Source organism: Penicillium verhagenii (genome assembly GCF_028828195.1).
Source record: "Penicillium verhagenii strain IBT 33310 chromosome Unknown utg000010l_segment0_segment0, whole genome shotgun sequence".
Lineage (NCBI taxonomy): Eukaryota > Fungi > Ascomycota > Eurotiomycetes > Eurotiales > Aspergillaceae > Penicillium > Penicillium verhagenii.
The window spans coordinates 1,251,685-1,277,219 of NW_026643174.1; the positions used below are offsets into that span (position 1 = coordinate 1,251,685).

A 25,535-nucleotide genomic window follows, 5' to 3' on the forward strand; every position below is an offset into this window, starting at 1 on the left:
GGAAGCACTCCATGAGTTCAAATGTTCCAAGTACGTACGAGACCTGGGGAGCAAATGCGACCTTGGGACAATATTGAAGTAGATATGTATCTGCGTTCGAATGTCGTGGAACTGGGCATATCTATTGAACATTTCAAATGTTGAAACATGAACACCGAGGTGCTGATCTCAGTGATATGTATTTCCAGGTGGATTTGGTCTGAGTTTTGACTTACTTCCGCCTGCAAGGTTTGGAACTTGAAAATGACATCTGGATGGGGTTGTACGTCAAAAATAAAACCATTTGAACATTGGACCTTGGAAACGCTTGACCCTGAACATTGAGGTTTCTAGCTGTCTTCATTATGGGCAGATTGACCTCAGTTGCTCAGGAATGCCCCAGTGGATCCATTCCAAGCTTAATTATAGAACCAAATCATCCAATGAAGGTATATCCAGACCACACCCACATTCATGGATATTGACCAATGAATGGTACGTACCATAGTAGACACTTAATATACCAGATCAGGTGCCCAGGTGCCCAGAGGACCGAGGCCATGACTGGTAAAGTGTACCTAGCGAATTTGAAAGGGCGATAGTTTGAACATTGGAAGTTCCTACTATATCTTTGTCCCATCCGAGAGGCTCCAAAGTTCTTGACTGCACATGTGAGATTCCAAACACATAACCGAGTCTTAACTAACGCAGCTAACCAGGAAAAATCCGAGTCAAGTGGAACATTTGAAACATTTGAATTGAAGCCAGCGGCTACCAAGTGGCAAATATCCATTTCAAACATGCAATTTCTACCCAGGGCGTCACACATAAATTACTGTCTCTCTGACCTCGGAAATTGTTTTCTAAACGAGACAGAAAGTTCAAGTTAATTGGTTTTCTCATTTATGCAGGACGCCCTGACGAAATGGCTTGAACTAGTCGGAGGATTCTCCGCGTGGTAATTTACATCAAGTCGCCAAAATAGACTGGCGCTGCAGATAAACGCCACATGGATCGGAATTTTAATGATTCCGTCCTATCATCGCCCGGACCAGGTTACAAAGCTGGGCGCTAGCGTTGACCCTCATGACAGGTTAGCAGTGCGGGGTGCATTGGGATCATTAGAATTTAGAACCCATGCAGGCCCTCGGGAAATCGACGCCCAAAAGTGACTACCGGAAAAAATCATATGTGTATACTGATACCAGTTGACGAGCCCTGATGTTGATAATTCTTGCAAAGCGAACTTAATGTAACTCAGATAAGTAGTATGTATTTGTCTGGTGAAGTATCTGAGTTTTCGAACTGTACATGCATGGTGTCCTCAAAAAATACAAAACTTCAATAAATGTCAAATTTCTTTCTCATAGCACGCGCTATCTCTCTCTCTCTCTCCCCCTCTCTCAACCGCTCTCTCTTTCTCAAGTATCCGCAAATCCCTCTAGCATGGCCTCCGTGATACACCCGTCACCTAAAGGCACTGGGAGTAGTAGGCATTCTCATAGGTGCAGGTATAACCACTGACGCAGGTAGTGGCACCGGTCCATCCAGTTCCACCGCACTGGGCGTAATGAGCAGCACCGGTAGAGCTGGCGGCCGTGGTAGTAGTGGTCGAGGTCGAGGTAGTCTTGCTCGAGGTGGAGCTGGTAGTGGACTTGGAAGATGTGGAAGTGGTCTTCGAGGTAGTACTAGAGCTGGAAGTAGTGCTAGAACTAGAGGTGCCCGACGAGAAGGTGGAGCCGATGGGTCCGACCTTAATGTTCGAGTAGATAACATAGGCGCTTGCATCAGAAGTTTCGATGGTAGCCGGTGCTCCAGATGAGATGTCGCATGTACCACGGGCAGCACCGAGGGTGGTGGAGGTGTCGTTTGTCGGGTAAATGCTGTCAAGCCAGAGCATATCGGCGTAGTGGTCATCCCAGAGACTCATAACCAGGACCATACCGTCGGCGAGACCGGCACTGACACCCTCAAGACCTCCGTGTGTGGTAAAAACATTCTCATCTCCGAAGACGGACTTCTGCTCAGTGCAGAACTCCGTGGTAATAGAGTTACCTGTCACACCACTGATAGTAGAGGCGGAGTTGGGGATCACAACTCCGTCCTGAACGTAGAAGCGCTTGATCTCACTCAGGGTACCAGTGGCAGTGCCATCATCGGTAATGAACTGAGTCACGACAGTGAAGACGGAGGTGGTATCGACAATCTTGTCAGGTCCGAAGAATGTAGTATTACCCATGCGGTAAGGGTTGAAATCACATCCATCAGGATCGCAAGTGCCGCCGTAGCGATCGGTACTGTAAGTACCACCGCAGGCATCTTCAACGCACATGGTCTGAGTGGGCGTATCACACGGGTGAGGAGTGAGCGCATTGGAGATGGAGTTGGCCTCCCAGATATCCATTTCCGCGCAGCAGGAACCGTGGTTACCAATTCCAGAGTTTGAGTCAGTGGTGGAAGGCACCCAGCCATCGCAGTTAGCTTCACCGTCAATGAACTTCAAGTCTCGGGGACACTGAGAGTCACAATAACCGGTTCCATACTCAGCTCCAGCCTTGTTTGCCGGGAATCGGGCCATGCCACCATCGGAGTCCATGGCAACGAAGTAGAGGGCACCGTTCAATCCACATGGAAGGTTGGAGACATCGACATCGAAAGTGAACTCTTGGTTCAACAGATCAAACATCTGATAGGTAGTGGAATCTTCCATCAGGTACAGACGCGATCCGATGTTCGCCTGCGTGGAGTCGGTAACAAAGTTCAGACGGAGCGAGTCACCGCTCGTGGTGACTCCGTAGGTAGCTTCGTATGTGGCGCCTTCCAAGGCACAGTTGGTCGCGCAAGTAACATCGTCGGGGCAGTATGTTGCGTCCCATTCATTGCCAGTGTAGCAGTTGGTATAGCCACCAACGTCGTGGACCCAGCGCCAGTTGGCATCGATGACAACTGAGCCGGTCTGCGAGGTGCAGGTTCCGCCGCTCACACATTTCGACCAGGTCAAGGATGGATGAACCTCGGCTTGTGAAGTGCCAACTTGCTGTGCCCGAGCGGCAGTCAAGAAGGCAGTCAGGAGAAGAGCATTCTTGTAAATCCGGTAAGATAGTGCAGCAGACATTTTGATGGGATGTGAGCTGGAGACAGTGCTTGTTATGGTTGTTGAGGAACTTGATGAAGGAATTCAATTCTAGATGAACATGGCCTTCCATTTTATATCTATCCATGAGGCATCAATCTGGCGCCGGGCTTCATGACAACGGCGACCCGGTCCGCAAGGCCGTTCATTTCGGACCTGTCTGCCCATCCAAAAGAAGAAGTTCAATGAGCACTCCGCGGACACGGAGGGAATTCCTAGATCTCGTCAGGTTGTTTCGGACGAGATCAGGTCACTTTCTGCAGCGGGACTGACAATCTCCCCGCATTTTCCGAGATGGCTGCCAAGGGAGATACACTCCGTGCTAAGATGAGTATGAACCCTGCATACAATCCAGTCTTGTGATTGCCGTTTCTGTTTTGGGTTGAGGCTGGCGGCTAAATGGAAGGACCTGTAAAGTACCACGTTGGTTTTTCTCCACGAAGCCACTACAACATGGTTGACCAAGGCGAGGAGCGAGTCGGGGGGATCCGTGAAGAGGTGGCCAATGCACAAGTTCTGCAGGCTGAAAGCCGGTAAATCAACCCTGGGGGGTCATTTTTGACCGGGGGTACTTGCATTAGCGTGGTGAGACTAGTTCAATGAAGGACGACGCCGACGGATCCGTGGACGTTTCAGGAACCTTCGAAATGGCCAGTGTTAGAGTTTTGAGAGAAAAGAGAAACCGTAGATAATTCTTGAAAATAGTATAGAAATTGATTGGACTGGTCGAATTGCAAGAGTATGCATTCATAGGAATACTGATCCATTATCGGCTATAAGCGACCAAGTAACACAAATCACAATCAGATATCATAATTTGATGCTTGTACCTACCAAGTGACCTTGGACGCCTTTGCATTCTTCAATCGCATGAACTGCATGGAGTATGTGGAGTGACGTCTACAAAATGCGCGCCACTCGATCATCCCAATGCCACTTTCCTTCACAAAACCCGTGCCTGAAATAGAGTGAGCCCATGGTAGTCCACAACTGACTCAAAGCCAATCACAGTTGCACATGCCTGCCATAAAGTATCGTCAGTTATAGACTACTAGTATAGTCAGCACAAGGTTCAGGGTTTACCTGTCCCCGGATTCTTTCATTTCGCTTGCATGGCCCCTCCCCAATCAGGCATATGAAGAAAGCGGCGCTTTTCTAGATTCGTTCGGCGCGTCCCCTGCGCACAGACTGGCCACTGCCAGAGTCTTCGGGACTGAATCCGTAATTGACAACGCATAGGGATGGCCCGTATCGGCTCTAACATCTTCGATTGACAAGGTAGTCAAGCCCGAGCCACGCAAGGCAGAAACAATCGGGCTGAGCGGATAGTTGTGCCCAGATTGACAGTGGAGATGCCATATAGGTTTGCAAGCGTACACACATCATGAGGTGAATTCAATCTACTCCTTAAAAATTCATCGATGAAGCCGAGAGGAAAGCTTGGAAGTTGATAGACGAATGCTGACCGATGGCAATCCGGTAGCTTCATTAGTCTCCAATTCTCCCCTTAGATGGATCAAATTCGTGCACATGTGTTATTCTGTGGATTTCAGATCTCTTAATGCAAAAATAATAAGCGCTGAAAATAAAGCATAATAAAATTTGTGTGGGCAATCATGTCAGGAATCTCGGCATCTTCGCCGGTATTTGATTCAAATGCTCGGATGATGTATAGCCGTAGAGGATCAGTTATTCCGAGGTCTAGTCTAAATCGTCCTACTATGAGCACTGAAAGTAACATACTCGAATGCTATATCTTTTCAAAATCTCACAAAAATTCAAATATCTCACAATTTCCAAGGTTTTGCTCATCTATAAGGCTCATTCATACAATAAGTGACTACACTTGTTCTTCAATATTCGAAAGTATCCACTGACTTCATTGTGGGAGAGAAGCCCCGGGAATGCCGGTTGTGGGCACTGTGGGGGAGATACTTGAACCAAGCTTAACCCCACCAGATCAGCACCAGATCAGAACCAGATTCTACTTTCTTCCTCACTTTAGAAGCTATACAAAACTGCGAACCCAGCTCAACCATGGAAACAATCGCACCGCCGCCTAAGCTGAGCCACCTCTTCAGTCTTCGATGCGCGGTTGATACGCCCATGGAGATTGGCCACGGGCCTTACGGTCGGCGTCGTTGTGTGCCCATTTTATCAGGTACTGTGAACGGTCCTCATTTCAAGGGAGAAGTTGTACCTCTGGGAGGTGCAGATTTTATGTAAGTTGATGTGATTACAGTCTGGAAAGTTCAAGTTTGTTCAAAGTTGGTGATGGTTAATCTGTGCAACAGGATTGTTGAAGAGGACCAGACTACCCATGTCAACACCAATTACGTCATTAAGAGTGATGACGGGGCGTTTCTATATATTCGGTGAGTGAATACTTATCTCTTGTTACTTCTGAGAGGCTTTTGAGAGTTCCAAGGTTGCTTTTTTATAAGAGCGCAGACTGATAATCGCCCAGCACCGAGGGAACAAGAGCAGGACCACCTGAGGTACTCAAGGCACTCATGGAGGGAGGACCTGTCGACCCCAGTCAATATTGGTTCCATCTTCATGTTCGGATTGAAACCGGACATGAAAAGTACAAATGGATGAACGATCGTGTGATTGTGGGACGGGCGACACGAGCCAAGGGGGAGGTGGCATACGATGCTTATTTCTTGGAGAACAGTCCGTAAAAGATACCATCCAAGAGAGAAGCCTTCTCATGTATCGTGACGTTCAATGTCACATATTAATAGGTCTATAGACATTATGGCTAAGTATACAAAAGCATCAACATACGCATCATGGTGCTTGACATCGCTGGAGTAGCAGCTCAGCGAGATTCACGTAACAGCCCTGGCTCACGTCCTGCCGAGCCAGGATCTCGTCGGCCATCTCGTTGGCCCACACGTACTCTGAGTGGAAGTCTCGTAGCTCAAAGAGGCGTTGTCGTAACCATACTTGGTGGTTGGGATCGTCCGTCTCGATAATCGCCATCAGCAGAGGCCAGTGCAGACGTCGTAAAAGTCGGGGATCGGCCGCGAACTGTTTGCGGGCGATCTCTATGATCCCGACCGTGGCTTGTCTATGGATTGCCGCCGGTGGACTGTCTACGCAGAGTAATCGACGGTGAAGTAGGATCTGGGCGTGGAATGTACAAACACCCATGTATATAGTGTTGAGGGTACGCCGGGCGGAAACCGAACCAGCGAATTTGGCAGTGATGAATAGGTCGGAGTATTTCTAAGAAACGGTTAGTTCGAACACCCTATTTCGGTTTATTCCTGTTTTTGTTTTGGGGATGAGGTACATACATCTCGCGTGGAAATGATCTCACGAAATAGTAGCTCGGCGGTATCGCTTCCAGACCCGGAGTCTACCAGAATCTTCCAGGTTCGATAGCGTAAATGAAACCCGGCGTGTAATAACTCCAGAGCCCGGTAATTTTCAATATCGTCCAAGACCTCTTGGTCGGGATACTGCTCGCCCCAGAAACATCGTCCCCAAAGACGAGCACATCGATGCAGATGATCTGGTTGTAAGGCGGGATTATTGGATTGCATGACATAATCGTAAAGAGATTCCGCCAGGCCCATTGGTCGGCAACTGGCATCAATATACCTGGTCTATATGAGCGGAGGTCCAAGCGGGCAAAAGCAAGGGACAAGAAAATAAAATAAGAAAAAACTTACAACATCCAGAGAAGAAATTGCTCGGGTATAAATGAAACTTTCGCGGCGACTGCATCCTCCGGGGATGTCGCATCGTCTTCAGCAGACAGGAATACGTCATTGACGTCCTTGAGGCGGAAAAGCTGTGGGTGAGACTCGAGAAGTGAGCGCACCCCATGTAGATGAAGTTGTAGGTGACGCACAGAGTGGCCAAATTGCCATTCGTAGGTCACCATGAGGAACATGGTAGCAAATATTATCTCCAGTTCGGCCACGGAGACCTGTCTCCGGGGTGTCTCCAGGAGTTGCCGGAACTCCTTGACGGCCAGACTGTAGTGATATCGCCCATGATCTTCGGCAGTCGGTCGACCTGGTGACCTGACTGCCAGTCCATGGCGATGCATGTCACTGGCGGATAACGCCAGGATCATTCGCATGATGACTTTGTTTGTAGCGGCCGGGCCTTGGTAAAGATAGCACAGGCTGCTCCAATTCCATCCTTTCATATAATAATACACGATGGATGAGGAGGGGAAGTATTGGAAATATTTTTGGTCATGCTCGGTGAGCGTGAGAGAGTTGGCACACGCGATCTCGTTGGTACCCCCCAGTGGCGGGTAGAGGGGTGTCGCTATTCGAATGGGGGCGATTGGCGGATAAAATGATGTTATTTGGGGAGGCTCCAACGGGAGTGTGTCGCCAGGCCAGGATATTGGGGAGAATTCATCGAGAAGTGCGTCGTGCGACAGATCGATGACCCCATCACCAGCTTCCGACGCCGGCCAGAGCACCTGATCTGCAGCCGTCAAAGCAGGCTGGAGGTGTCGAATTTGCGCACTGCGGCCACGTTTCACGGGGACCCCCCATTCGCAGCTCAGATGGAGATTTAAACATCGCCTGCAGACGGGGCGCTCTTCGCCGCATTTGACCTTGCGCCGGCGACAGGTGCTGCAGCCTGAGTGGAGCAAGAGTTCGGATTAGTCGCGATGTCGGAAGAAATCTTGAATATGAAAATCGGAAGTAGAGGGGAAGGACCAACCACTCTTTGACCGCGGCGCGTTCCGTCCAGACATGAAGACTCAATCCCCCACCTCTCGCTAGATCTAGTAAATTAATCTTCAGACATCGGCATGAGAATAGGGTGGGGAAGAGGGGAGAATTGAATCATCGATTCCGAGAGAAACCTGGAGCCGAAGCCCGATAAGCCGTGATAAAGTGGGACCGGACACCCGATATGTCAGGCATGACATACATTGGATTTTTTTAGGTTTGACTAAGAGGAAAAGTGACAGCGGCAGTTCAATGTTGTTTTTATTTCCTAATTTTGAGTCTTTATGGTATACTTGAAGCTAATATTCTATATTTAATCCCGGGCAATCTCCTCTTTCCATTGTCGATGCGCGGTCTCGTAAAGCTCATCATTGGTAACCATATCATATCCAATCAGAGCCAGTGATTTGCCGACAATGATTGCTTCTGCGTGAGCCTCATCGGTTCCAGCTGCAGCAGCAAAGGTAGGATGATGAGGGAACGTGTTATCAGGTGAGGGAATTCCGAACATGGTGTGTAGAGTCGGTGTCACATAGCTGACGTTACCTATTTATACATGTTAATTCGGACTTCTCTCTCTCTCTCTCTCTCTCTCTCTCTCTCTCTCTCTTTTTTCTAGATCTCGGACAATTTGACTTACCGATATCGGATGAAGCTGTGAGAACTTTATCGGAGCGCTTCATCACTTTTCGTTCGTATGATCCCATGTGGACTTGATATCTCTCACAAAGCGTATCATTTAATCGGACGTCAGTGTAGAGTTCATCTCTGTAAAGAAGAAAAATATCGGAGTCAGCGATTCGTAATTCGCAAGATTAATAAAAGTAGAACTTACTCGGAAATGGTTGCTTGACAACCGGTGGCCAAAGCACCAGCTTCAATGCAGTTGCGAACTTTGGCCACGAGAGAGTTGAGTCCCTTCAATGTTGGACTTCGAACCTGCCAAAACGCTTTGGTATACGAAGGAATGACATTTGCCACTTTGGGAGTATCGGTAAAGGCAACATGAATACGCTGATCCGGTAAAAGTTGTTGACGGAGGACTGCGACGTTATTATAAGAAGCGACCAATGCGTCCAAAGCATTGATTCCGGCCCATGGGTTGCCGCCGGCGTGAGCACTCTTTCCTGTGAACTCGCAATGAATATTTTTGCGGGCGTTCATGAGTGTTCCAGCAATTCCTGTTGCATCAGCCTGCTCTGGGAATGTTTTCATAGGTCCTCCATGACTGCAAGAGGGTGTCAGAAGTTTGGCCGAGAAAAGTTAAAATTTGACAAACTTACGCCATAAGAGAAATGTCCACGGACTTGTAGGCTCCAGCATCAATGAGCTTGGCTTTTCCGCCGCCGTTCTCTTCGGCTGGTGTACCTAGCAATTGTGCCCGGCCGGGAATACCGTATTTCTTCAATGCAAACGAGAGAGCGAGGAATGCAGCAATACTGCTAGTCGCGATAAGGTTGTGACCACAGGCGTGACCGATATCGGGGAGTGCATCATATTCAGCGTTGAAGTTGATCAAACGGCCACCAGATCCACTGAGAGCTTCAAAGGAAGTGTCTAATCCATATGCATGACGAGTAACAGTGAAGCCCTGTTGTTCGAGAAAGTCACAAATGGCGTCATGAGCACGGTGCTCTTCATAAGCAAGTTCGGGGTTCGACCAAATCTGCAGCGATAAGAATGAGGATTAGATGTTTGCGCCACGAGATAAACATTCTGAAAGGAAAAATGAAGAATTTTGGCTCTTTTCACTGGGATCTCTGCAACTTACTTCGTGATTCAATTTGCGCAATGAGTCGTGCAATGTTTCCAGCGCGGCATCAACGGATGCTCGCACGGCATCTAACTGAACAACGGAAACGGTCATATTGCGAGTTGTATGAGTTGTGGGTTGTTTCGGGGGGGTTGCTAGGGGGGGCTATTTCAGGGTTCTAGGGCATGCGTCTCGCAAAGTCAAAAAAGTTTTCAAATCCTCTCCTATCTTTGAGGGCGTTACCATGTTTTAATAGAATGAGGGGGCCCTATGTCCTATCATCAGAGCAACCACCCGAGGTATCCTTTCCCTATCGATAAGATCGGAAGTTGGCCGGATCTTTCGGATAGAGGATCAGTTTTTGCCGATGAGGACCCTTGATAGCGGAAAGATGACATGGTCATTCCGTTTTTGGCGAGCTGCTGGGGTAGTGAAAGCGAAGTTTGGGCCTCTGTCGGCAATGGGTGGATCATTCTCCCCACGTTTGAAATCTGTGGGGTAAAAGTATGACACACCGGTGATTATCAGGAGTATCGTATTTCTAATCTTAGCAGATCAGATTCAGGTGTTTAGGCTTCAAAGTGACTAGTTCCATGACTTTTGGCTCCTCTCTGATAGGTAAGAGTGGGTTGCCGAGAGGAGGAGGTCCGGGGCTGATTGCCGACGGAATAAGGACATTGGCTACTCTGCCGATGACCAGCCCTAATCTCGGATACTCGCCAGGAACGTCATTATCAATGGTGAACTTTGATAGTCCTGAGCTCGTATAGGGTAATAAGGTCTCGAGTCGGCATCTGAACTCATATCGGTTTACCTACGACTGCCGTGATTAAGAGCCGCTTGCTAATATTTTGATCTTTCTGTCGCGTATATGGCTTAGCATCACCCTCGGCCGAAGATATAGACTTTGATAAGTGGCTCGCAGGATGATCTCTTCGTTCGGATATGTGTCATTCTAGTCTTCCTAGTGGGTCACGATGCGCCAGGCGCGCGGGGAACCCGCATTTTGCCTTTTGCCACTCCTTTCATCTTGCAAGTCTTTATGTATAGGGGCTTGAGGCCTCTTAGAATTGCCTTGTCAATAATTAATTCACGCCCAGATCCAGTTTCTCCAACATTCCGATTTTCTCGCTACTCAATCAATTCCAGCCATCTATTTGCTTGTCTCTTTTCGTTTTCACCTATCTTTTTTATCTTTCTCTCTGTATTCTCTTTGTTAATCTATAAAATCAAACATGGAAAAACCGCAACCGCCTGGTGCGGTCGATCTCGACATGTTGAAAGTCCAAACCAATCCTGCGGCTAAAGATGTGGACTTTGGGGAAGTGCTAGAAACACATGCGACTCCTGAGATGGAACGAAAAGTGCTTTGGAAGCTCGACCTTTAGTGAGTGTGAAAGTTATCTCCTCTCTATGCCCGTCTTCCTCCCTCCTTTCCCGCAATGAACCAATACAATTATGGATCAATTCACCCATGCAATTCTTGAGAGCCTGCTGTCTAACAGAGGCTTAGTCTTATTCCGCTTATGGGCTTCTGTTACATGTTACAGTATATGGACAAGTTGGCGCTAAGCCAAGCGACATTATTTGGATTAACAGAAGACTTGGTATTTTCTCAACCTTTCCCCCCTGAAAACAACAAACTCACCATGAGGCTTCTATCTAACCATCCAATCTCCGACCTAGCATTTTAAGGGCACGGAATATAATTGGACATCCGCCGTCTTCTATTTCGGATATCTGGTGTGGAGTTGGCCCAGCTCCTACCTCATCGTTCGACTCCCCCTTGGAAAATACCTCAGTGTGGCCGTGTTCATATGGGGTGGAGTTCTGATGTGCCATGCTGCTTGTACCTCATTCAGCGGGTTAATGGCAGCAAGATTCTTCTTAGGAGTCGGAGAAGCTTCGATCGCTCCTGGATTTGCCATGATCACAGGAATGTTTTACAAGAGAGAAGAACAGCCCGCTAGACAAGCAGCGTGGTTCATTGGAAACTCCATTGCATCCATAATTGGTGGTCTGGTCGCGTACGGAATTGGTCTTATCAAGAACAACACGGTCAATAACTGGCAATTGCTCTTTCTTATCCTGGGTGCTGTCACGGCTGCATATGGATTTGTCCTTGCAGCCTTCTTGCCGGACTCCCCGGCGAAGGTGATTTTCTTCAATCAAACCGAGAAAGCCATTGCCCTACAGCGAACTCTGCAGAATAAGACTGGTGTTATGGACGTGGGCAAATTCCGTTGGAACCAGGTTCTGATGGCGATCAAAGATCCGCAAACCTGGTGTCTCGTGCTGTATACCCTTTGCGTCAATCTCTGCAACGGTGGCATCACTAGCTTCTCATCGATCATTATAGCTGGATTTGGTTTCTCCAACCTCAAAGCTCTGATTATGCAGATGCCTATCGGAGCGGCACAGCTCGTTTTTCTCCTGTTGACCTCGGGCTTTGCCACCTTTGTGCGCTCCGCTCGAATTCCTATGATGATGCTGAACTGCTCAGTGTCTGTCATTGGCATGGCTCTCATCTGGAAGTTGGATGATGACAACCGTGCTGGACGGTTGACTGGTCTCTGTTTAGGAGCGGTATTTGCAGCCAACATTCCTTTGTCACTCAGTCTCATCAGTTCGAACGTGGCTGGGTTTACCAAGAAGAGTACCGTCAGCGCTATGATGTTTGTGGCATACTGTGTTGGAAATATTGTCGGGCCTCAGTTTTTCATTCCCTCTGAGAAGCCTGCGTATCCAGTGAGTGAATCATTATGCCTGATCTCTTTGTCCTCCGTACTAACTTTAATATAGATGGGTATCAAGGCAGCCATGTCAGGCTTGGTTTTGGGAATTTTCTTTTTGATCTGCTTGTATGTGTACTATGTTTTGGAGAACCGCCGGCGTGATCGCCTTTACGGATCGCCAAGACAATTGACAGAGGCCGAGGAGTTACAGGATGAGTTCTCCAACAAAACAGATCACGAGATAGAGAGCTTCCGATATGTTCTCTAGATAATAAATTATGCACAAATGCCCTAACGAATATTTATTTAAGTTTGCTTTGCCTTTGATCTCTTGTAACGCGTTCCATGGCAGACCAGTAAATATTTTGCAAAGAAATCCTCGGCAAAGTCATCAAATGGCTCATAAGGGGCTCCCAACTGATGGGCAGCTGCAATTCCAGAGATACAAGCAATCTCGTGCATATTCTACATTCTATTCGTTAGCGAATTTTATACGGAGATGAGTCCAACAGTCTTCGAAAGGGAAATATACTTACAACCATAGTCCAGCTACCAGCATAATGGGTTCGATTCTTGCCATTGATGAACATCATCCCCGGAACAACACGCAGATAATGTTGCCATCGATGGCCGAACTGATGCCACCATTTGCGCCCGATGATCTTCGACGGATCGATATCATTCCAGGTCCACAAATCCTTTTGTTGATCGTTCAAAAAGATGGTCTGGAAAACATGCTGATCCAGTGGCCGGGGAGGACTGCCAGCACCTAAAGTATCACGAAATTGATGCTGATAGTTTGTGCAGTCGAATCCCATCTCAATTTTGTCCGGAGCAGATGCAAATGAGTGCGTATAATACATTGGCCGATAACCTTGCCAACCGTCCTTTTGACACACAGGCTCTTGCTTGGCAAATGCGATCTGATTTCTCCGTTCATCTGTTGTGGGCTGGGCACACAGATTTGGATCATATTGCGCCTCAAAAATATTTTGAAAATAATCGGAGTCGGAATGAGTGATGGTAATGTCGTTGAAGAATTTCACCCCACCGAGAACCCATCTCTCTCGCCATGTAGCCTGTTGACCTAGAAGTTTCTTTGCCTCGTCGGCTGGACAACAGAAAACCAAATCATCGTAGACAGCTCGTGTCGCTTCAGAGAGCGAGTCACCATTATTAGTTTTTGTCTGAATCTGTAGTACAATGGCGTCTTTGTTGCGCTCCAAGATCGCCACAGAAGAGTTCAATTGAATTGAAACCCCCTTAGATCGGAGATCCGAAGCCCAATCTTTGTAAAAGTCTCCCAGCTTCGGAAATGTGTACATCACCGGTAGGTTTGGCAACAGTGTATCAGGATCATATTCCCACAACTTCATTTGCGGATCGTCAAATAACCGTTCCAATAGCACACTAGACACGTTTGGAGTCTGATTTCCGGTCCCAAGGAACAATGCCAGCAGCGGCAAAACCATCTTATTGCTGAAGTCGCGACTGAATCCGAAAAGGCGTAAAATCACCTTGACGGGCATGATCCCCAAGACCGGCATCATATATTTGATGCATTTCAGAACCCGGCCTAGCTTCTTAATTTCGCGCGAATGATGGTCAACAAGGGGGCTGGGAAACACGTTAGTCCAGAAGCTCTCTGGTCCTTTGCCGAAAGAAACTTGAAGTTGAACGGGCTGAGGCTCATAGCCGTACTGGCGGAAGAAGCGGAATGTATGACGGAAAATGGCCGAGCCCCCTTGCACACCGTCGTTTAACCAGCTTGCGCCGTACTTGGACTCATCTAGAGAGATGGACGTTGCTTGGCCTCCTGTATGAGAGTCGGTGTCAAACATGGTTATCTCAAACCTGTCTGGGTGATTTGCTAGTTGTGCGGCACATGACTGGATTCATCTTAGAACCTGGTATCAATTTGATGTGTTGTTGAGCACATACCATGCCTGCCGCCCCGGCCCCGATGATTGCTATCTTCTTTCTGCAGACATTTTCGGACATTTTGAACTTCCGATCGGTGTGAGTATACAGACCAAGTGAAGGTTGGTCGTAAATTTGAGAACAAAATATCCCTTGTTCTCAAATCTTGATGCGATGCGATGCGATCGTGGTGATGTCAGGGCCGAGCATTCCCCGCGATGGACCAATCACCGATCTAGAAAACCATGTAACACCGAGTCACTGACCTAGACACTAAAGCCCCGCTAGACAGGCCATTAGAGACAGGATTGACTTGAACACCCAAAGTCTGGATTGTTAAGTATGCAGTAGTTTCGGTGTCAACGCCACCTCTGATCGGATGCACTTTCATGAATGGTGAATTGCATTATTTCCCCTAAATCAATATTGTGCAATAGTAGAAATATCACACAGCCCCCATTTGAACCCCAAACAGTCAAGTAGCGCCATCCAGGGCGACTCCGAAAGTACAGTCATGATTGGCATGATAGTATATACATAAGAAAGCATTAAGGTGGCGATGAATCATCGAGGCCGTGGTCATACGGCGTGTTCTCCATCTCTTGGTTGGCAAAAGGACATACTGACGCTTATCGTCCCTGCGGTCGTCCAGGCTGCGCATGACTATCCGGTACGGGTGGCTTTGACGCATGTACCATCGAGTCAGGCGTCGGCAAACACTCACCCTCAAACGGTTTCCGTGCCCATACACGTCGCCTATATCCGCCCCCCATTAGCGTAATTCAGCAGGGTCCCAATACAATCAACAGGCTAAAGAAGATGGCAACTCACGCTCGTTGATACCCGTGATAACGCGGATTTTTAAGCTCTGCCCGCATCTTCGCAACATACACTACCACCTCCTCCTTACTCCACGGCTTGGGATGTCCAAATTTGGTAAGGAGCCACATGCACCATCCTTCCATTCCATCCATCCAGTGCTGATAGTTGACTGTGCCAGCCTCCTTATACTTTCGATCCCGTGGCCATGCTCCGATCGGCCATTTGTATGTCTTCTCGTGCAATTCCACGAAGCCGGCTTTGCGGATCGAGCCTGCCATCGTGTCGAGGATGTCGCATTCTCGACCTGCTGCTTTGCCGCATGCAAGCATGTTTGGGGCCCAGGTTCGAAGAATGTTGTCGGCGGGGATACTGTCATCGTCACAGTCGATGCTGGGGAAGGCTTCGAGTTGCTCGATCCAGCCACCAGGGCGCAGGTTGCTGATGGGCACATGTTAGCTTAGGAGAAAAGCCCAGTGAATGTACAGCAGTTGGTAAAACTTACTCGTAGATACGTTTATAAACACGATCCCACTCAGTTGGATCGAATGATCCGATCATAATACGCAGATGCACAAGATCGAACGGATTCTGCCATGTCCATTCTTCGAGTGCGTTGTCGACCTCGAGAACACAGTTCGGAGGCATCCAAGTCACAGGGGGTGGGAAGAGGTCCACGCCGCGAACAGTGGCTGGGATTTGTCAGTACTGAGACCTCCATGGACCAAACTTTAATGAATTTGATCGAATAGCTGAGGTTTAGGCTCACCTTCGGGGAACATATCGGCGACATCACTAAGATTGGGTTAACAACGCCCTTCATTGACCCCAAAGGAAGAAGGAAGTCCATGCTGTTGATATGCCGCCTTGTTTCAGGGATTTGACTCACATTGCCCAGGTACCCTTGCCAGTGCCCAGATCAAGGATATGTTCGGGTGCATTTCCGACTGGGGCTCGAAACAGAGGGTTCTCTCTATCCGAGTCCAGGACGAGTGCGACAAGATGTCTTTGTGTATGATTAATATCGGCTGTTGACCAGTCCATTAATCCAGATATTAGGAATGATGGTGGCATACCCGGCTTCATAAGAATCGAACATTTGCTCATCGGAAGGGATCCTACGATCATGTTCAATGGCAATTCTTTTCCTTTTTCCTAATCACCCGGACTCCACGTACAGATATTCTTTATTGCTCAAGGTTTGATAGCTGCAGGCGAGATGAGATTTGGTTTATCGTCATGACGTTTTATCAGTTGAGCTCACCGACGGCCATTTTCTATGAGACCTCGATAGATTGATGAACCGATCGAGGTTGTTTCCCTTGGAGAATTAAAGCCAATCCACGAAGTCGACTTTGCGAATTGTGACTTACGACTGCCAGTCATCAGGATAGCTGGTCTCGGTGGTGTGGGAGGTCGGATCCTACGATTAGGTCAGCACAATGAAGATCAAACATGAATTGCAAGTCCAACTTTACCACCGAGATTGTTTGATTCTCATCCGCCATTCTGCAGCGATATCAAAAGAAGAATGTGGGGAATGCAGACGAGGAAAGCAAAAAAACAAGGTATCAATAGTGTGTGGGGACAAGAAGGGGAGAGAGAAAGGGGGGATTTGCTAAAGCAAGTTGGGAGAACCCCAAAGTCAAAAGAAAAGCCCTGGAGTGCACAAAAGTTGTGCCCAGCCTTTGCAGCGGTCTTTTTTTTCCCTGGGATTTTGGCTTTTGACACGCCCCGCAACTCTCTCCCCACTTAAACTCTTCAAGACTGATTGGGACCATCAAATGGAGCTTCGATTGGTTGAAAAGATGGTTGTGCATGGGTTTTGGACGGGAAACCAGTCCCGCATCCGCGTGAATTACATGAGAATATACGGCAAATAAGTCCAATAAAACGGGCCAAAAAAACGGGCAAAAGAAGCCCCCAAATCCCCAAAAAAGACAATAGGTTTGTATCTTGGATGGGGCCAGGTGGATCCGAGGGACTGAGCCATGCCGCTGAGTCGTCGAAATGATGTCAAGGGAAGCCTTCTCCGACGCCAAATGACAAGGGCTTATGTTTAGACTTGCGCTAGTACTCATCCTGGTACTGTTACCGTGAACATCTATTTACCGTCATTGGTCTGGATTGGGTTGTGCACAGATTGTACATGATACGTCAAATGGAGCTTTGCTCAAACGGGAGGGTTGTGCGTTAAACATGATTTCCCTGTTGATTCCAAGGATGCCGTTGGCTTGCGCGTGCCGTTCCGAGTTCCACTATAGTCCGACCGATGGATTTGTTTTGGTGGCGGTTCATGCCAAGATTCGCTCGGTGTAGCTGGGATTGATAGGATTGGCAGGATTTGGCTCTGGTTTGCGGTCGTTCGCCTTAAATCTTGATTCTGTGCATGTAGATTTGTAATATACAAGGTCGAAGCCACCCAAAAAAAAAGCAAAATATTGAAAGAAGACAGGGGGAAAAAAAGGAAAAAAAAAAAACCCATTACATGTACAATCCGTATTGTGATAAGGGGGACGAAAGGGATATTCCATGGCTTTGGAGTAATATAAATGAGTGGCTATTATGAGCTTAACATTAAAAGGACATCTGAGATCTCGCAGATGTGTTGAGTATATAATAAAATGTACATAAATTCCACAAAGGTCTGGAGTACTCCGTAGCTGCAAGCTTGACATGTGCACGGAAGAGCAAAAGGGGGAAAAGTCTCCGTGGTAACTTCAAAGTACCAACTTCGAAGGTAATATATTCCCTTCAAGCTTGAGCGCAAAAGTGGAACACACCGGCAGCACCACTCTTAAGTGCATGAGGCAGCCGAGGGCACGTTCTCGCATTTCGAGCTGGTTTTGCCACCGGTCACATCCACGTCTTTCCAAGTCCAGTCTGTGCAGCTACCATCACCGCAAAGGATGTACACCTCAACGGCATCAGACTCGACAGAACCAGTGATGCTCTTGATAGTGATATCGGAGATGGTAACACCGTTCGAAGGGTCCCCGGTCGGCGAACCATTTTCATAATCCTGCTCAATGACAACACCGTAATCAGTAATACCGGAGAGGGTGATATCCGAGAAGGTCACATCAGACACAGAGCCAGTGGCATCGTAGACAGTCTTGATACGGATACCGTTCTCGGAATCGCTAACGGTGGACGAGGTAAAAGTGACATTCTTCACGGTGTTGTCGGAACGGCCACCAACGGATCCAATAGACAGACCGTGGCCACCGGAGCAGGTACCACCGGAGAAGTAGATATTCTCGCCGGAGTTGATGGCGACACAATCGTCCTGGTTCTTGACCACGGCACCGGTGATGGTGATGTAGGTGGATTCGCCGATATCGAAGCCATCGGTGTTGTGACCGCCCTCGTCGTCACCGGCCGAGTTATCGATCGTGACATCCGTGATAGTCAGGTAGTCAGACTCAATACTGAAAGCCTGTACGGGGGTGTTCTTGATGGTGAGACCGGTGATAGTCGACTCATCCAGGGAGTGGGCATAGAAGAACTTGGGCTTGGTCTTGCCACCGTTGGTACCTTCGCCATCCCACCAGCGAGAACCGTCTCCGTTAATCACGGCACCAGAGGCGGCCTTGACGGTAATGCTCTTTCCGGAGATCTCGATCAATGGGCCATCCCATTCCTCGTAGCCGAATGTGGTGGTGCCTTCGAAGATGACCTATATTATTCCGTTGGACTTAACAGGTGGATCCATGTTGGCTGCTTGCTTGAAAGATCTTACCTCTGTTCCCTTGGTCAGGTCAGTCAGATCCAGGGTCGTGCCGGCTGGGACCTCAATGTTGCTGAGGATAATGGTAGAGCAATCGGCCTTGCTTTCTGTGGCCTTGGCGGCACTGGTGAAGGTGCAAGTGGAAGAAGATCTCTTGACCACGTCCGAAACCTTCGATGGAGTTGGGGCCGCAACGGCAAGGCTGGCTGCCAGACCGACGCACAATAGATGGGAAAGATACGAGGGCATTTTGGATGTTCAGTATCTGCTCAACAGAACTGGTGATAGTGAGAGTATTGGAAAGGAAAATTGAAAGGAACGTGCGGGATTCTGGTCAACAGAATTACCAAGATTAAGTAAAAAAGAGTGAATGTAGTCGGAAAACGACAACTAGAGTGACTTGCATGATAAAAACCGGCGATTTCCCACCTTTTTATAGTTCCGAGCTTGTCTGGTTTATGCTGAGGACGTGGCCCCGTTCGGATCACATTGGGGTGCCCTTTCAGCCACTCCCCTTTCATGATCACCTCACATGTTTTTATCCCAAGGTTTAGGGGGATTAGTTCGATTTGCAAAACAGGGGCTGAAAAGGACCACTCTATGCAGGCTGGCCTTGTGAGGAACTGTTTTTTCTAGGTGGGACCCATCTATCTCTAACAGCCGGATGATTGGATTCGGAATTAGTGGCTAGCGGATAGACCCCTGAAATGCGCAATGGTGGACATTGTGGACAGTGACCGAGTCTGTAGTTGATTGCTTGGTAGGTCGTGCCGTGCTCCACTGGGCGCCATGTGGTCACCAGGCCGAACTTGCCGAGTCTACTGTTCCTATTAACATCAATTCCGAAGTAATGCCGAGAACTTCTTCAAGGGTCTAGAGTATCCACAAATTTCAAACACGGCTTATTTCCTTCGTAATTAATGAAAACTCCCACGCAATGATAATAATCATCAAAATAAAGATGATGTACGTTATAGATTGGAAGTGGAGAGATGCCTCTAGGCTTATACATTATCGACAAATCACAAAGTGAACTCATGAGTGAATCACGGAGCTTAATTGAGCCATGGTTGCGTATATTAAATTAAGTTAACTTAATTCATCCATCAATTAGATTGTTGCGATGGAGAAATTCGAAGACTCGACTTGTTCTAAGGTTATTCCAAGGCTATTATGCATCGGCTTTGATGTTCTAACAATGTCAAATCCCGAAAGCTTAAGTAACTAAGACGTGGAAGTACAATGTAATAACTAATTTCATATTGAAGTCAAGGACTCAAGGTGAAAAAAATTTGTTGTAATAAAAGTTACAAGAGCCACGGGGCATAATGGCGAAAGATGAAAATGGAAAGAAAAAATGGAAAGAAAAATCGCAGGCAATTTCAAACCCAAAAAAAGACAAGAGCTTTCATCGTTCATAGACATAATTAGCGGGAGAAAAAGGAACTTATTCTCTTTAGTGTAAGTGGTATACTATAGTAAGTTGTAACTTGTAACCATGTGGAATTCACTGCGTGCTAGTGGTCATAGACGGCACCGGGTCACATGACCACAATGGAGACGCGTTTGCCAGAATTTTTTTTTTTCACCTTGAGCATGGCAATCTCAACAGGCAGACCACAAAAGGTCACTGGTGCACCGGATTATGACAACCCGGTGTTTTGGGACGATCGATTTGCGACCGGTCGGGATGTAGGTGAATGGTTGAATTCTGGCGAGGCGCTTGTCGACGCAGTAGTGTCAGACTTGGAGAGTCGAGCGAGTGAACGCCCGCGCGTCTTACATCTGGGCCCAGGCGTTTCCCAATTAGGCCTTAAATTACGCGACGCTTGTACGAAACGTGACTGGATGGGAAATGGGATTGTCGTAAGTTAACAACCCAAGTGTCACACGTTTTTGCAATCTTTCAACTCATTCTTTTTTTCTATGTGACAGAATGTCGACTTCTCTGGAGAAGCTGTACGGCTTGGACAAGAATATGAAAGTCACAAATCCCCCTCCGAGGCCATGCATTGGCAACGGGCCGATCTCCTATCGTGGACTCATGTGTCAGATCTTTTGCCGTTCGCGCCTTTCGATGTGATTCTCGACAAAAGCACCAGCGATGCTATTGCCACTTCCACCGATCAGCATTTCACGTCTATAGCAGGAGAAGACATTTCATCACTTTGTCCAGCTGTTCGGGAGGTGCTATCTACTCGCCCTTCAATCACCCTTTCCCCTGTCGAATTGCTGGGGCTTAATCTCGTGCCATTGACGCAGAAAGATACCACTTGGGTTGTCCTATCATATTCTACCTTCCGCTTCGACAATCTTGCCTTCCTTGACCAATACTGGTCTCTACGCTCCCGGACACCATTAAAAGCACCTGCGGGTCCCGTGTCGTCGTCTGCCTATACCCCCGACGTGTTTCATTGGCTATACATCCTGGATCGGAGATGATGCAAAGTATATACCCGGGATCAAAGTTGCTGCTGTCTTACATAAAGCACAGAATTGGTTTTACGCATGCTTTCAACCTGCTGTTGATTTTTTTGCGAATATTTAACAATGACCTCGGAACCACACAATCGTATAGCAACAAACGTCCATCATCCTTTCGCATGAACCTCGGCTTAATCAAACGAATCTTTATTGGAAAATCATGTTGGAATTGCAAATATCATATCGCCTGCCAATGGGGGACTAACGAACGTAGCCTCTTTCATTTCAGACTTTGAATGGATTGGAAACGACTTGGTCGGAACCATGGGTTTGATCGGGACCCATTCTTGTCTTCTTCAAATGTTGCAGGATTCCAACCTTGGAAATGGACTACTGACAAACATTCAACCTCAGCAGTCCAAATATACCGCTACACAAAATCAGCATTGAACTGGTTGTCGAAGATAAATGGTGTGCCAACTTACCGTTCGCGTACAGCGCATATGTATCCGCGTTCATTACTGCCTCACGGCTTTGCAAAGCAGTTGATGCTGCATACCCGTATCCCAGATCCTCTGTTCCTGGGCTGAAAACCCCCGGAGCATGAGTGAATTCGTGCAGACTGGTGGTTGCTCGATCCTGATGATGACATGCACTCGTGAGTTCAAGCAAATAAGAGTAGTATATGTCGCAATTTGCAATCGCGTTTCGGGACGGAATCGTGTATGCCAACACGTTACTCTCACAATAACCAAATTCGTCACTGCAATAGTAATCGGTAGCCGACGTAGTTGAATTGGCTTCCCTTGCAACCGCGTCAAGTCGAGCTGCAACCACCTCTCGCACGGATTGGTCCGTGGTCTTGAAGTATTCATTGAATTTGAATTCGGAACCATTCCGAGCAGCAACTGCCGCGGCTGCGGCTAGAGCAGATGTTTTTGCCAGCGCATTGTCGAGCTGTTCTTTCACAGTGTCGTTGTCGCAACCCATTCGGGTGCGGCGGTCAAGAGTTTGGATCGCCTTCACGACCTGGGATGCCTTGCCGGCATCCACCTCAATCGTGAGATGATTAGAGCGATATGGTACATGACCGGAGACTGTTCCGTCATGTACAAGATGGACCAATCCACTGGAATGGAGGGTCATAGAACCTCCACGGGTCAAGTCTGTGGTTGCGGCAATGTCAAATTCATCTGTCATCGCCTCCCCAATGCCCAGAGTGGTGATTGCATCTGCGCTGAGTCCTTGCAGTTTAATGTGTCGCTTAATACCTTGAAACGGGACTTCGGCATCTATTTGAGATTAACCATCAAGTATGAGTGAATGGCGACCGGGGAATTTCTTACCATCTCGATAAACGGAGACCTTCTTCACCGGTGCGCTATCGCGGAAAAAGTTCAGATGCACAAAGGTAATCTCCTCTTTACCGACATTTTTCACGATGGCTTTGATCTGGGTATTGTCTGCTTGAATCAAAGTAACATCGAGAACAGATTGGCTGTCAGACTCAATTGGCAAAGGCCACACGTGCTGTACAAGGAACAGAAGCGCCGAAAAGAACGCAACAATATGCATGATGAAGGGTTGACGTAGGTTGACTACTAGTATGGATGCCACATGGGCTATACAGTCCAGATGTCGTATCACAGGTAAACTATTACCTGCTTGGTATGCTTCTGAAATTGCAAACGTCCCAATTCCAGGGGCAAGACGTCTTGATTTTATAGAACCATGACATTGCAAATATTTCCTTCAATATGCTCCGCTCATGGGTGAACTTGGCTATTCTCCAGGGCTTCATGCATAGATGTGATCATCTACGGGGATAGATGGGCAATAAGGTGGTACTGGCTCCCGTGAACAACTCACTGCACGGGATAATCGGATATGTTGATTAACTGCCCCGGGAGATTGCTGTAGATGTCAAAGATCTTTTATCGCCATTGGCTCGGCGGTTCTGAGTGCTTCGTTTCATCATTTCGATACCCGGCTCTCGGGGTCGCTGTGCTATTGTGATATGCGGAAACCACCGGATAGCGGCCCGTCCCTTGATATAAGGAAAGCAATTCATGGTTGAAATGGAGCTAGGGCTCATTGTATGGCCTTTAACACGAACCCTTTCTCCAGTAAAGATGAGTATAGTTCATTAATGTAATCAGGAATGAAGTTTCAAAGGTTGTGCCCAAAATGAGCAGTGCATGGTGAAGGTTGCGAACGCTCGGAGAAGTATACTATCTCCGGCATAGAAACGGCCCCGTGAGTGTCAATAGAAGATTACGTACCACCCAAAAATGAGTTAAGGTTTCTGTTGCAGTCACAATATTTAATTCAGGAGCGCATTATAGAATCTCATTCTCCGGATCTGTGCTCACAATCGATCTCCCAATCTCATTGCAAGTATTTACGGATACTGAAGGGAGGGTTGCACAGAATTCCGGCGAAAATTCCTGGATTGTTGCACACGTTGGGTATCTATCCGGATTGTTCCCCTAAATGAAAGCGTCTCCGATTTGGGCCTGGATAAAACACATGTTATTATTGTTTTCACCCCTCGATCGCACCTATTGCTTGTTGCCAATTGCGTGATCCTCCTCTGGGTTTGATAGCCCCGGCTTACCAACCGCACCACCACCTAGTATTTGGTATCTAAACGCGCCAACCAAGTTGATCTCATGACGACCTTTTTGAAATGCCCATAGCCATCAACAAACAAAGATGTGCGCCATCCCTTTTACCGGCTTAGACTTTCAGAGGAACCACGAATAATCTGTCCGTGCGCGGCGGATCCGAAAGACGGTTTGGTCCTGGTCTTTGGTTGATGTGACTGCACCCCAACTGGCCCAACCGGGGGTTTTCCAAGGTTAGGGGTCAAATTATCAAGGGACATTTGGATTGATAGTTGATCGAATGAGGCTGTCTTTGAAGTCAACTGATCTCGGCGTATTTTGTTACCTCTGAAAGTGGTTGGCATTCAAAATGTTGATTGATGTGTATTCATGGTTTACATAATAAACATTGAATGATTTACGTAGACAGCCGTCGACTATACATACATATATAAATGAACATCCATGGAACGCGAGCTCTCAAGTGCTGGTTATGACTGGTATGTACATATGGACTATATATCCAGATGTCAACAATGTTCAATGTTCAGAGCCCTGTCCAGCACTGGTGAAGAACGGGACGCAATGGAACCCACATACATTCATCACCAACATCAATCAATTCGAACATTGAAGGATGAGATCAGGTCTTGGAATCCTGCACATGTGGAAATTCCAACCTTGAACATTGTGGGAGAAATTTGAATTTCTTAGCTTGTATGATCCTCCGCGAGGTCCTTGTGTGGATTTTACATAATGCGGGTAAATGACGAAATTTGGGGGACATTTTTGTGATTACCAGTAGTTGTGAGTTTAGGTTCAGTCGAAGATGTTGGAAGAAGCTGGGATTCACTAGCAAGATTTGAATGTGAATCTTCTCCACCACTGACCACACTTGACCAAGTATAAATTTCAACATTCGAATGAAAATAACCTTGTAAATCGTCCGAGTCCGTTCGTCTTGCTCGTGTTCGTCTTGTACCCCCACGCCCACACTAGGCCAAATAGAGCTAGTGCCATTCTCCTCCATGGAATCAGTTACTACTAAGTATTCGTCCAACCAATCACAATCGCTCTACGCCAATTGATGTTTATGTAATGCATCTTTTGCTCGTCCTTTGTATTTGGGGTTGAATTCCTTAATCTAGCCTTCAAGTTACTAGTACTTTATCGGAGGTACGTACTCTTTCTGTTGTTTTTATTCATCTCAGCCTGCCTTAAGTGGAAACGCCATATTGTAACGCCATATGTGCAAATTATAAATTTTTCTCAATAACACAAATTAATACTGGCATTTGATTGAGAAATCAGCATATTGAATTTGAGATACTAGTAGGTTCAATGGTGAGAATCTTGGGATATTGTAACATTGAAGGCCTTCTCATTGGGCCGAAAATTATATCGTACTCCCCGAGTAAAAGTTTTCATATTCCCCCCGTCACTCCTACAGGTTAACTAATGATGGCTCCCAAGGGCTGAAACGGGTGGCGGTGTAAAATCCACTTTAATGACTGGCTTGATAGGTACATTCGGGTTGGTACCAGTAGAGCCCCCATAATAGCTGCGAAGCGCGTGAGACTACTCTTCAAGCTTCCGACTCATTTTTCAACTTTTGAACCATCAAGCCAAGACTCAGTACCAGCAATCACTTGTTTCCCAACTTTGGAAGCTTTCTTCACGCCTGGCATTTTACGTACGAGAATACTCATGAGCGCCAGCCAAAG

General features: G+C 47.4%; 10 protein-coding genes across 10 annotated transcripts; 3 read left to right on the forward strand and 7 right to left on the reverse strand.

Annotated features, from left to right (window-relative positions):
• Positions 1-1,450: 1,450 nt before the first annotated feature.
• Positions 1,451-3,094, reverse strand: cbhB (putative 1,4-beta-D-glucan-cellobiohydrolyase; the record flags this gene model as incomplete). Its single annotated transcript, XM_057169717.1, has 1 exon — positions 1,451-3,094. The coding sequence occupies one exon, from the start codon at positions 3,092-3,094 to the stop codon at positions 1,451-1,453; it is 1,644 nt and encodes a 547-aa protein (XP_057017108.1).
• Positions 3,095-5,149: 2,055 nt separating this feature from the next.
• On the forward strand, positions 5,150-5,796 carry N7466_010329 (DUF3237 domain-containing protein; the record flags this gene model as incomplete). The annotated part of the gene is made up of 3 exons (XM_057169718.1): positions 5,150-5,334; positions 5,407-5,487; positions 5,580-5,796. 3 exons carry the CDS (start codon positions 5,150-5,152, stop codon positions 5,794-5,796), a joined length of 483 nt encoding a protein of 160 aa, XP_057017109.1.
• A 109-nt stretch (positions 5,797-5,905) lies between these two features.
• N7466_010330 (uncharacterized protein) lies at positions 5,906-7,698 on the reverse strand (the record flags this gene model as incomplete). Its single annotated transcript, XM_057169719.1, has 4 exons — positions 5,906-6,346; positions 6,418-6,724; positions 6,796-7,611; positions 7,667-7,698. The coding sequence occupies 4 exons, from the start codon at positions 7,696-7,698 to the stop codon at positions 5,906-5,908; spliced, it is 1,596 nt and encodes a 531-aa protein (XP_057017110.1).
• A 439-nt stretch (positions 7,699-8,137) lies between these two features.
• Positions 8,138-9,691, reverse strand: N7466_010331 (M20 family metallopeptidase; the record flags this gene model as incomplete). Its single annotated transcript, XM_057169720.1, has 5 exons — positions 8,138-8,370; positions 8,465-8,592; positions 8,660-9,052; positions 9,108-9,490; positions 9,596-9,691. The coding sequence occupies 5 exons, from the start codon at positions 9,689-9,691 to the stop codon at positions 8,138-8,140; spliced, it is 1,233 nt and encodes a 410-aa protein (XP_057017111.1).
• Positions 9,692-10,812: 1,121 nt separating this feature from the next.
• Positions 10,813-12,580, forward strand: N7466_010332 (uncharacterized protein; the record flags this gene model as incomplete). The annotated part of the gene is made up of 4 exons (XM_057169721.1): positions 10,813-10,964; positions 11,091-11,184; positions 11,264-12,325; positions 12,380-12,580. The coding sequence occupies 4 exons, from the start codon at positions 10,813-10,815 to the stop codon at positions 12,578-12,580; spliced, it is 1,509 nt and encodes a 502-aa protein (XP_057017112.1).
• A 38-nt stretch (positions 12,581-12,618) lies between these two features.
• On the reverse strand, positions 12,619-14,313 carry N7466_010333 (putative flavin-containing amine oxidasedehydrogenase; the record flags this gene model as incomplete). The annotated part of the gene is made up of 3 exons (XM_057169722.1): positions 12,619-12,777; positions 12,849-14,201; positions 14,254-14,313. 3 exons carry the CDS (start codon positions 14,311-14,313, stop codon positions 12,619-12,621), a joined length of 1,572 nt encoding a protein of 523 aa, XP_057017113.1.
• Positions 14,314-14,861: 548 nt separating this feature from the next.
• On the reverse strand, positions 14,862-16,559 carry N7466_010334 (class I SAM-dependent methyltransferase; the record flags this gene model as incomplete). Its single annotated transcript, XM_057169723.1, has 8 exons — positions 14,862-14,988; positions 15,064-15,492; positions 15,557-15,743; positions 15,821-15,846; positions 15,941-16,057; positions 16,128-16,169; positions 16,425-16,474; positions 16,530-16,559. 8 exons carry the CDS (start codon positions 16,557-16,559, stop codon positions 14,862-14,864), a joined length of 1,008 nt encoding a protein of 335 aa, XP_057017114.1.
• A 1,289-nt stretch (positions 16,560-17,848) lies between these two features.
• N7466_010335 (glycoside hydrolase family 28 protein) lies at positions 17,849-19,030 on the reverse strand (the record flags this gene model as incomplete). The annotated part of the gene is made up of 2 exons (XM_057169724.1): positions 17,849-18,730; positions 18,794-19,030. The coding sequence occupies 2 exons, from the start codon at positions 19,028-19,030 to the stop codon at positions 17,849-17,851; spliced, it is 1,119 nt and encodes a 372-aa protein (XP_057017115.1).
• A 1,347-nt stretch (positions 19,031-20,377) lies between these two features.
• N7466_010336 (uncharacterized protein) lies at positions 20,378-21,223 on the forward strand (the record flags this gene model as incomplete). The annotated part of the gene is made up of 2 exons (XM_057169725.1): positions 20,378-20,647; positions 20,717-21,223. The coding sequence occupies 2 exons, from the start codon at positions 20,378-20,380 to the stop codon at positions 21,221-21,223; spliced, it is 777 nt and encodes a 258-aa protein (XP_057017116.1).
• A 392-nt stretch (positions 21,224-21,615) lies between these two features.
• On the reverse strand, positions 21,616-22,780 carry N7466_010337 (uncharacterized protein; the record flags this gene model as incomplete). Its single annotated transcript, XM_057169726.1, has 3 exons — positions 21,616-21,635; positions 21,691-22,497; positions 22,552-22,780. 3 exons carry the CDS (start codon positions 22,778-22,780, stop codon positions 21,616-21,618), a joined length of 1,056 nt encoding a protein of 351 aa, XP_057017117.1.
• Positions 22,781-25,535: the final 2,755 nt, after the last annotated feature.